At 37.0% G+C, this 11,646-nt stretch overlaps 1 protein-coding gene across 2 annotated transcripts in view; it reads left to right on the top strand.

Annotated features, from left to right (window-relative positions):
- Positions 1 to 327: 327 nt before the first annotated feature.
- Positions 328 to 11,646, top strand: part of AMTN (amelotin) — a 15,858-nt gene continuing 4,539 nt past the window's right edge. Inside the window, exons 1-7 of one of the 2 annotated variants that reach the window (XM_017879032.1) lie at positions 328 to 410; positions 519 to 587; positions 4,453 to 4,533; positions 5,527 to 5,592; positions 6,540 to 6,629; positions 10,411 to 10,446; positions 10,873 to 10,899. In XM_017879032.1, coding sequence (XP_017734521.1) covers positions 534 to 587; positions 4,453 to 4,533; positions 5,527 to 5,592; positions 6,540 to 6,629; positions 10,411 to 10,446; positions 10,873 to 10,899 — 354 coding nt within the window. In that variant the 5' untranslated portion in view covers positions 328 to 410; positions 519 to 533. Of the gene's footprint in view, positions 411 to 518; positions 588 to 4,449; positions 4,534 to 5,526; positions 5,593 to 6,539; positions 6,630 to 10,410; positions 10,447 to 10,872; positions 10,900 to 11,646 lie in introns of both variants that reach the window. The other variant, XM_017879023.1, reaches the window with a different exon arrangement.

Raw genomic sequence — 11,646 nt, 5'->3', positions numbered from 1 at the left:
ATGTTTGATTTATGTGTTCATACATACATGATAAAACACGTACATCTGAGAAATTATTTGGGAAGAAGAGGGAGGTGAAGAAGCATTTAAATTATTTTATTGTCTGCATCTTTTTTTAATTACATAAGGTATGTCTCCCTGAAACACCTTCTATTCAAATGGTAGACATTGGGTAATATCGTGTCTGCAGCTAATAACCCACCTAATGAAGTGTTGGGAAATGAAAAAAACCAAATGATTTAACAGACAGCTAAATCCTGATTGGTCTCTCAGTTTCCAGTCTCCTGGAACTGAGTTTAAATTTCTTCTACAAACACATACATCATTGAAGGGTAAAAATTTTCACCAGAGTAAACCTGAGAAATCAACTGGACTTTAAGTATTATAGATTTTGCTTCCTGGACACAAAGGTAACATTAATTGACCATGTTTCAAGTAGAACATTCGTTTTTAAAGTATCATTTTCTCTTAAAAGGAAAAAAATACAGTGGAAGAGTAACACTGTTTTGTTGTTGTAGGTAGCAATTTGAAACATGAAGACTACGATTCTACTGTTTTGCCTTCTAGGATCAACTCAGTCATTACCAGTAAGTATGTTATGTTTGTTTTATATGCCAACCAGCTTCAACAGCATCTCTAGTTGCAGACCTACCTCTCTCCTGCCCTCCATCAAAACTGCTCTGTTTTGTGACTCATTCCCTGAGAGTGTCCAGTGTTTATTTTCCAAGGCAGAAAATGACAAGCTAGTAAGTTTTTGGTACATATTTCAATGTACTTGTATTTTTTAAATGCATCCATTCCATCGTGGCAAAAGGTAAATTATTTTGGCAGAGCAATAGGCTAGAAATTAGGAGACAAATGAATACCTTAAGTGGATGATTATTTTATTTTCCAAAAAGAAATTTTTTCTTGGCAACTAGTTATTTGCTCATGAACAAAATGATATTTTCTAATTTTCTACTCAGAAACACTAAATATCTAGATTGTATAAATTCTTTAAAAAAAGACCACCAAAACATATGATACCAAAGGCATATGATTAAAATGATCAAAATTTTTGACTTAGAACATTCATCATACATAGTATTCACATATAATAGGAAAAAATTTAAAAGCACTAGAACTCCAACATTTGCTCCATTATTTTGTACACATAGAGAAGAATGGTTTGGATCTCTAGGTGGACTTCTCTTTGGCTGTTCAAGATGGTTCAAGATCATTAAGAAAAAAATTACAATATACTTGCTATAAAATAACAGAATAAAAGAAAGCATACTTAGTTGGGCCTCAAGCTTACTCAAAACTTCGGCATCCATTCATACAATCAACAAATATTTATTAAAAACTATATATGCCAGACATTGTGCTAGGTGCTGAAGAAACAATAGTGAGAAGGAAAAAAAGGCATGATCCTTCATGGTGTTCACAAGGATTGTAAACATTAATCAATTTTTTTATTTTTTTAACTTTTTAATTTTTTATTTTTACCAGTATCTCTTGCCAATTTTTTATGTTTTACTCAAACGATTTTTAAAGAAATGTTAAATTATAAATAATAACTGTGATTAGTTATGTGAAGGAAATGAACAGGGTGGGATTATGCGGGGGGAGGATGAAACAAGATACAGTAGCCAAACTCCTTCTTACTTTATTGCAAATATAAACGTGTGTGTGTGTGCGTGTGTGTGTGTGTCCTCCTTGAAAGAAGTTGTCTGTAAAAGTTTAATTTTCTAAACAAGGTAAAGTATGAAGTTAATTTTTTTTATAGAACAAATGCTTCTTTCACTTCGCCAAATGCAATTACCGAAAGATTCTTCAAAATACAGTTTCTTTAGTATATTTAAATTACCACGTAATTGGTAAAAACTCAAAATCAGCAAAACTTTCCAGGAGCGCAACTCTCATGTGAAGTGGGCTGGGGTGGAGCAGGCCTGCTGTGCAGGCTACGGCAAATTGCTAATAGACAATGAGAACAGCTAGAGAATTAGTGGGGCAGGGCAGCAGGGAGGCGACACTGAAATGTCTATTCGGTATAGAAACAATACCAAATGAAACATCAGGACACATAGACAAGGTATTTTTTACTATTTGTAAATGAATTTACTGAGTTAGCATAAAGTTATAAAGAGTGAATCCATTTGCAAATGTGGACACATACAACAGCCTAGCAATTATTTTCAGTAGATCAAAAGTTTGAGGAAAAGTACCAGATGGAAAACATAATGTTAGAAAAAATAAATATAAGACAAATCAAAGTCACAGGAAGTGAAGGCCCTAGAAGAAAACAAGATTTTATTCCTCCAACAAATATTTGTTGAGTGCTTACTATACGCCAGACATGGATTTATCTTCTTGAGATAGATCACTGAATAAACCACAGTGTTGCCACCCTTGTAAAGTCTATATTTTAGCAAGGAAACAAATGATAAATGGTGAGCAGTCTAAATCAGTAGGTCACATGACAGGATAGGAGGTGGTGGGCACTACATAAAAAAGACCCCAGAGCAGGGTGAGATGGAGCAGCCTGGTGGTGCACAGTGGAGAAGGGGCAGGCTGCATATTCAGGACAGCAGTCAGGTTTGGCCTCAATAAAGAAGTAGGTGAGAGAGTGAAGCCAATGTCCAGGGAAAGAACATTCCAGACAGAGGGAACAGGTGGAGGTGAAATTCTGAAGCAGGAATGGACTTTACCTGTCCCAGAAACAGCAAAAAGGTTGGATGGCCAGAGCAGAGTGAGGGAAAGGAAATGAGGTGGGAAAGATCAGAGAGCTACTGAGGGCCTGGATCATGAAGACCCTGTAGACCCCTGTGGGGTCTGTGGCTTTTACTCTGAGTGAAATTGACAGCCGTTGGCCAGGCACAGTGGCTCATGCCTGTAATCCCAACACTTTGGGAGGCCCAAGGTGGGCAAATAACTTCAGGTCAGGAGTTCAAGACCAGCCTGACCAATATGGTGAAACCCCATCTCTACGAAAAATACAAAAATTAGCTGGATGTGGTGGTGTGCACTGGTAATCCCAGCTACTCAGGAGGCTGAGGCAGGATAATCATTTGAACCCAGGAGGCGGAGGTTACAGTGAGCTGAGATCACGCCACTGCACTCCAGCCTGGATGACAGAACAAGACTCCATCTCAAAAAAAATAATAGCAAAGAAAGAAAAGAAAAAAAATGGTAGTCATTGCAGGAACTCAGCAGAGGAGTGACAAGATTAGACTATCATTTTCACAGGGTCACTCTGGCTGCTATGCTAACAATAGATTGTGGGAGATGAAAAGACTTACTTATGAAATATATATATATATACATACACACACACACACAAACACACACACACACACACACAGATAATCTTAAAGCTGAAAGGGACCTCCTAGAACAGGTAATACCAACCTCTCCTTTTTTTTTTTTTTTGAGACATAGTCTCGCTCTGCAACCTCCTGCTCCTGGGTTCAAGCGATTCTCCTGCCTCAACCTCCCAAGCAGCATTTTGTATTTTTAGTAAAGACAGGGTTTCACCATGTTAGCCAGGCTGGTCCTAACATCCTAACCTCAAGTGATCCTCCCGCCTTGGCCTTCCAAAGTGCTGGGATTACAGGTGTGAGCCACGGTGCCCAGCCCCAACCTCTCCTCACAACTAAAGGGAAACTCCAATGTGAAACCAGAACTGCTCCAGAGTAACCTTAGATGACTCAAGGTCTGCTGCAGAGCCAGAGGGCCACACCCCTGTGTCTTCCAGGATGCCTCCAGGAGCAAAACCAGATTTGGTCAACCTGCCAAAAGAGAAGCTTTTTATTTGGAGACTGAGAGCACTTACAGGGATCTAGCACTAGCTCTGCTGCTCACCATGTCACCTTGGGCAGTTTACCGTAAGCATCAGTTGCCTCATCTGTTAGACAAAGTAATACAACTAGACCAAATGTGTAGAAGGAATATTTTCATATCTAAAATTCAGAGATTTTTAATACACTAATAAAATATCCAGGCCAGAAAGAAAACTGAACTTCTGTTACAAGAGTGATGTGGCAGGCATGGCAAAAGTGGGAAGCTTCCTGAAAAGGTAGTAAGAATGACGGCAGCTTATCTCAAGCCCTGAGAAAAAGCAAATGTGCACAGAGCTAACGTACAGATTATATATTCATGTCCTGGCAAAAGATAAAGGCAGGTACAAAAAAGAAATGGGAGCCAGGAACCCCCACAAGATATCCCATGTGCTCAGGTGCATCCCAGCCCCCGTGCCCCCACACCATCCCACCCCTCCTGGGCTGGCATTTTTCCACTCTACAATTACATGTCCTACCATGCACACAATGTTTCAGGGAATTAAACTCCTCTAAAATACTCAAAGCCTTAATGTAGACATTTTTGCGTTGGGGGCAACCTGGATATAAATGGATACAAAATCTTAAACACACTCCTGCCTCATCAAATATGTATTTGTTTTCACAAAAGCAGCTCAAACCTGCTTTGGGACTCCCTCCCACAAAACTGGCTCCGGATCAGGGAACACTACCAAACCAACAGCAGTCAAATCAGGTAAGAGTCCTACAAAAGGGAACGTGTACAAACCAGTAAAGAAAACACATTAAGACTGGTAGGTTTAAAATCAAAATTTACATGAAGACTGTACAAGACTGAACAAGAGAGAGAGGCTTTTCATTTGGGAGTAGAGAAAAGAACTGATACAATTTTCTGAAAAATTTGCAAAGGAAAAGTAAAGCACTCTAACTCTTTTTCCTTTTATTTAAATAATAATTTGGTTTAGCAGTGAAATCTAGTCAACTTTGAAAAGGAATAACAATGTCTATTTGCAAAGCTTGGTCATCTATGGCCTTGAGGTACTATGGCATTATCATATGCAGTATTTGCTAGCAATAGTAGGGAATCAGAGGTGATCTATAAAAAATAACTGCAGATTTCCTCCTGGTTTTGTGAAGTTTCATTGTTGTTGATGTGTTGATGTGTTGCTATTTAATCTGTTTCTTCAAAGCGTAAATACTTTTGAAAACTGCAATATCTTTTGGCAACTATGCTCCCTCCCACTTCAACTCTTCCTCTGCCGTGAAGGACCATGGCTTACCTACTTCTACATTTTGTGTAGTACAATCAGATAACACTAGAGTCTAAAGTCTTCTCCTTAGTCAACAGAACACTCAAGTCAAGAACCACTTCCCCCTCTTAAGGAGACTGAATCTTACACAATTTGGGAACCCTCTTTAAGAAAAAGAATACAAAATTAGATATGTAAAATTAAGTACTGAAATAAATAATTATAATTGGATAAGAAATAAGAGTAAATCACAAATTTTCTGAAGCTGATAAGTACCGTAAGCTTGAAACATAGCTAGGGGACCTCCCAGGGCCACAAACAGGGCAATGCTACTGAAAGGCCCCGAGACTTCATCTTTATTTACCTTCACGGTAAATCCACCTCTGACAGGAGTGTCAATTACATGAGGTTATCCACCACTGACAGCCTAAGGGAGCAGGCAACCTCTTGTCTCACACATCACTTTCAATCCCCTGCAGGTCTTTCCTTCTTTAAGTCTGATACCATTAACACAGATGCTCACACTGGGGTCAGATCTGCATCTGGTAAGTGATCTTTTATATTATTTTAATACCCATTGTGAAATAAATATAATGCCTAATGTTATGGTGGGGGGAGCATGCATATGGATGTGTATATCCACAAATGAAAACACACACATACTTATTCACGTAGATAAGTTGAAAGAGAGGAGAGAAGAGTCCAAGGGAGTTGGACATCATTAAAAGTTTTTCTTAGCAAGAGAGTCTCTAAACAAATGGATCTAATTCTTTCCTTCCCCAGTTTCTCTATCCTCTTCTCCTCCTCTCTCAATTCCTCCACCATACCTTCCTTAAGGCCCCTACAGCATCCCCACATCCACATAAACACTATCACTGCTATTGTCACCCCCAATGACAGGAGTAAACTGGAAGAGATAGAAAGATCTTCAGTGTCTTCGTATAGAATATCTGTATAGATCTTCAGTCTTCTCACAGAATATCTGTACAATCTGCTTGGAAAGAAAAATAAGTTTCTTTCCTGACTTAAAGTGGACTTTTTTAGTGGTCAAATTTAAATATAGTTCATGTTCCAGACAAAATATGTATTCTGAACCTCATAATTTTCATACGTAACCTAGAGGAGTTAATTTCTTAATTGTAAAACAGCTATCAGAAAATTTTCAGAAATAATTGCTCTTGTAGCCAAAAAGGGAAAGCAAGGATACAAATAAATCAACTAAGTAATTCTCAAACAGAAGAGGTTAAATGCCAAAGAAAAACTTAACAGGGGAAAAGTTAGCAATAGCCCCTGTGGTTGTACTAGCAGACTAAATAAGTCTTTAAATTTCATCTTTGTGTCTAAGTATATATCCAATAGAATACTATGTATTTATATAGCAAATCCTTCCTTTAAATATATTTTATGTTTAGTAAAAACATTTTAGTTTCCTAAATATCCAAACTGAAAAAAAAAAAAAAATACAATGAAAGTCTTCTTCCTTGCCCTACAGTTAAATCCTGCTGCAGGAATGACACCTGGTACCCAGGCCCACCCACTGACCCTGGGAGTGTTGAATTTACAACATCAACTGCAACCACATGTAAGTTGAACAGCTGGACTTTAGTTTTAATATTAGAGAGCATTTTCTCTCAGGGGAAAGCCTACAGTAGAAACAGAATTTTTTAAAGCTTCTTGAAAATTTTGCCCAGATTGTTAGCTGACGAAAGTTCTACTGAACATAGAACAGTATTTAACAATCTGATTCTTAATGAAAATTCATGAAAACTTACCCAGAGAACTGACCATGCTACACCACAACCTCTCTAGAATATAATTTTAATGGAAAACAGGAAACCTTGAAAAGTTGGGGAAGATTGAAAAGTGAAAAATATATGGGGGGAAATTGAGAGATCCCAAGATTTTTTCTAGCATATTGTTTTCTCTTGAAGACCTTCTGGGTGACCAAGATCATCTCAAAGAAAAATTAAGAGGTGTATAAAGTTTATCTTCAGCAAATCTAATCGTCCCATTTTTGTGCCCTTTTTTTCATTCCCTCTTGAAAGTCCCCAAGGACTTTTCAGTATTTACCATTTACCACCTCCCACTATCACTTGCTTTCAAAAACAAACAAACAAAAAAAAAAAAAAACCCTGAAAATCCTCTTACACTAAGATACAAACTTAAGGCATCACCTGTTTTTGAAGTGCTTGCATTTTAACACTGAACAAATTCCAAATTTTTACCTTCTTGAAACTTTTCTAAATAGCATAATAGGCTCCAGAGGGGCTGGGTGCAGTGGCCCATGCTGTAATCCCAGCACTTTGGAAGGCCAAGGCAGTAGGATCGCTTGAACCCAGGCATTTGAGACCAGCCAGGACAACACAGTGAGACTTATCTCTACAAAAATAAAATAAAATAAATAACTGGGCGTGGTGGGGCACATCTATAGTCCCAGCTACTCAGGAGGCTGAGGTGGGAGGATCACTTGAGCAAAGGAAGTCAAGGCTGCAGTGAGCAACGACTGTGTCACTGCACTCCATCCTGGGTGACGGAGGGGGATTCTGTCTCAAAAAAAAAAAGAAAAAGAAAAGAAAGCCTCTCGAGGAAAATACAATAATCCTTTTACAGCAAGACTAAGTTGTTTGTAGATAACTTATTCTCCCCAACATGTGACCTCAGCCCCCACTATCCAACATAATGGTCTAATTTTTTGTAGAAGCATTTATTATTGTGTAAGCAATATATGTTAATTATAAAGAATTTAGGAAATGCGAATTTTCTAAAATTTACATATAAGCAAAAAATAAAATAAAATACACTTGGAATCTCATTAGCCATAATCAAACACTGTCAACATTCTAGAGTATGTTCTTCCAGTCTTTTTTCTATACATATATTTTAAAGAAAATGTTTTGCTATATTTAATGTTTTATAACATGCTTTTTTCCACAATTATATTTTGAACAGCTTTCATGTTTTAAAATATTCACTTACAATGTTGTTTTTAATGACCTCTTAGTATTCCATGGTATACTAAATTACTTATTATGAAAATTTGGGGGTTGTTCCAAAGTCTTTGCTTCTATAAACAACACTACAGTGAGCATCCTTGTGACTAAGTCTATGAGTATTCCAGTGACTATTTCCTTTGGACCAACTCTTAGGAATAGAATTTCTGGGGCTAAAGACACAAAAGTATCTTGATAATAAAATTTGGATCATAAAAGTGACCCTCTGAAAAGATTTAAGATGCAAATAAAAAGAGACTCTCTGTAACAGGTGATCATAGTATAATCTACATACTGATTGCCCAGCTTCAGTCCCAGTTGTTGCCCTCCTCTAACCTTGAAGGTAGACTTAATACATCTTCATGTACCCCAGAGAGTATCCTCCTAAGTCAAGGCATTAGTGGAGCCTGGAGATGCTACAAAAGTTTCAGTATAGAGAGTTTCGCATTGTACACTCTCTATGCAATATTATAAATCAATCCCCATTTGCTGTGGGAATTCTTCAATGTCTCTAGGCCATGCTACCACCAAGGGTTCCCATACCTGACCTTCCCCTGGGCAGCTCTAGTCCCTCCTACCCTGCCTTTCCCTGTGCAGAGTGGCTTATTATCTCTGCCACAACCTGGACACCTACTGGTGGCTCGCATTTATCAAAGAAAAGTGAACCATGTTGGTGAACTCTAGAACCACACAATTTCTGGTTAAATGTCAGCTCTACACTTACTACTTGTATGATGTTGGCCAAGTTACTTTACCACTCTGTGACTCAATTTGCTCAAAATTTAAAATGGGCATTAAAATAGAACCTTCCTCTACAGCTGTTGCAAAGATCAAGTGAGTAAATATATGGAAAACACTCAAAACAATGCCTGCCACATAGTAAATACGTGATGTGTTAGCTATTACGATTTCAAATAATTTCTCTACCGACAACTAAGAAAAAGAGTCCTCTTTATCATTATATTGGTAAACAATTAGATTACCTTTCATTATGGTTTTTATGTAGACATCTATGCTTTCCTCTTTTATCTTTTGTTCTTTCCACTCCAACTTCCCATTAAAGAAGAAATTTCTATTTCATCTTCTCTTAAATCCAAAATGTACCAACCAGTTTCCCATTGCCAACGTGAAGGCTAGTTGGGTTTTTTGTTCCTGTTCTGTTGCCCTTTTTTTGTCAGTAGACAAGCACCTGATTGTGAGTAAGGCTTTTCATAAATGTATGTAATTTTCCTTATTTATATTCCATAGTTCCATAATTCCTGCACCAACTGTCTTGGGAAACAATAGTTAAGAGTCTATTTCATAAGACTTTCAAATCTTCTGGTTTGGTAATTATGAAATTAAGAGTCCCATTTTGATGACTTTCCTGACACTTTGAATTTTCTATAGAAATAAGAATAAATTTTTAAAACCTTAGCTTTCTTTGACAAATTTCAGGCCAGTTCTCAGAGTAGCAGAGAGTACTGGAGCATGCCAACACCTCACTCAAACCTTTTCATCTTTTATAACTAAATTTATAATATTTAGTTATCAGTGACCCTTGAATTATTTCTTGCCTAGTTCTAAGAGCTATGCCAATGCCAGGGGTTATTGAGCAATATTCCCTATAATTGCCTTATTTTAACAGCAAAATGTCCAGGCAACTATTGCAAGACTAAATATCTATGCCTCAAGAAATCTTTGCATTTGAAAATACACATCACATATTTTAATGTGTCTTCCAAGATTGGATATGAAAGAAATCTGTAAATTTTAATATTATTGTTACTTGAAATAATTTTCAGTTTGGAGATTTCTTGAGACCAATTTCATTTTTTTCGTTCATCCAGTTTACTAACTTCTATCTTCTCAATGTGCTACCTTAAACTGGTTTCTAAATCTCTCTGGGACTGATCTTCTTTTTACAAATTGGAAAAGTTCCAAACTCCCATCCAGATCTATGAATTTATATCTATGATTATAGATAATACATTAGTAACAAATATCTGTTTAACAGATACTATATCGTTTTAAGAAGGTATCAATGGCTGGGCGCAGTGGCTCACGCCTGTAATACCAGAGCTTTGGGAGGCTGAGGCAGGCGGATCACGAGGTCAGGAGTTCAAGACCAGCCTGGCCAACATGGTGAAACCCCGTCTCTAGTAAAAATACAAAAAATTAGCCAGGCATGGTGGCAGGTGTCTGTAATCCCAGCTACTCAGGAGGCTGAGGCATCGCTTGAACCCAGGAGGCGGAGGTTGCAGTGAGCCGAGACCACACCACTGCACTCCAGTCTGGGCAATAGAGCGAGACTCCATCTAAAAAAAAAAAACAGTATCAATATTTATACCATGTTCCAGAACTTCTGAATGAATTTTTCTCTCATTTTTTCAGATGTTACCAATTTTTGTCACACAAGTTGGAGCCCAGGTAAAATTATGCTTAATAATGTCTTGATTTTAAATCACCTTGGTGTGAAATATTTATTCTTACCTCAATTCACTAGATAGTTGTGAGGTTTTCAATGTACTTTGCCCTGTATGGACACTGATAATCACAAGAGCTTGCTTTCTGCATAAGTTTTCTTCAATGAACATCCACTTAATGATAGAAAAATATATAATTTTTGGATGGAGATGATGTCATATTACTCAAAGAATGAATGTTAGCAGTCTCCCATCATATGCTGACTTGAGTTTTGTAATATAGATCATAAGGCAGTTTAACATTTTATTAGAAATGCAAAATCTCTATAACCTTTGAAAGTATTTTAAGTTTTCAAGTCATGTTGTACATATATTACTACAAATATATTAAAATGTGTCTAACCGTTTGTGTTTATCTTTTTGCTTTTAGGGCACTATCCTAAGCTCAGAGGAATTGGTAAAAAGAAAAAATTTAAATACTATTTTAAATTATTTTTACTTCTATCACAATGTTTTCTGTCCCCATATAGTCTCTCTTGACCATAAATCCTGAATATGGTGTGTACTACAATGAACTGAACATTTTTATAGTTCCTTACATTAGATTATCCTTTCATTGTTTGGGGATTTTATCATACTTCTCCAGCTATTTTTCTATTAATTTGACTTAGCTATTGTTTCAATTTATTGCTATCAGATTCAGTTCTATCCAGAAAGGCAATGCACATTTTTTAACTTCATAAGGATTGCAGTCTAGGATTATAAACTATTGAAATGTATACAAATGTAGAATAATATAAATATTAACTTTTTACAGGAAAGATTAAATTCCTTGACTTGGATTTTTTTGTATTTTATTTTATTTTATTTTATTTTTTATTATTATACTTTAAGGTCTAGGGTACATGAGTACAACATGCAGGTTTGTTACATATGTAAACATGTGCCACGCTGGTGTGCTGTACCCATTAACTCATCAACACCCATCAATTCGTCATTTATATCAGGTATAACTCCCAATGCAATCTCTCCCCCTTCCCCCCTCCCCATGATAGGCCCCGATGTGTGATGTTCCCCTTCCTGAGTCCAAGTGATCTCATTGTTCAATTCCCACCTATGAGTGAGAACATGTGGTGTTTGGTTTTCTGTTCTTGTGATAGTTTGCTAAGAATGATGGTTTCCAGCTGCATCCATGTCCCTACAA

This window comes from Rhinopithecus bieti, unplaced genomic scaffold (assembly GCF_001698545.2).
Source record: "Rhinopithecus bieti isolate Rb0 unplaced genomic scaffold, ASM169854v2 scaffold_905, whole genome shotgun sequence".
NCBI classification, from domain to species: domain Eukaryota; kingdom Metazoa; phylum Chordata; class Mammalia; order Primates; family Cercopithecidae; genus Rhinopithecus; species Rhinopithecus bieti.
Note: the sequence above shows the minus strand (reverse complement) of the source record. Positions and strands in the feature narration are given on the sequence as shown.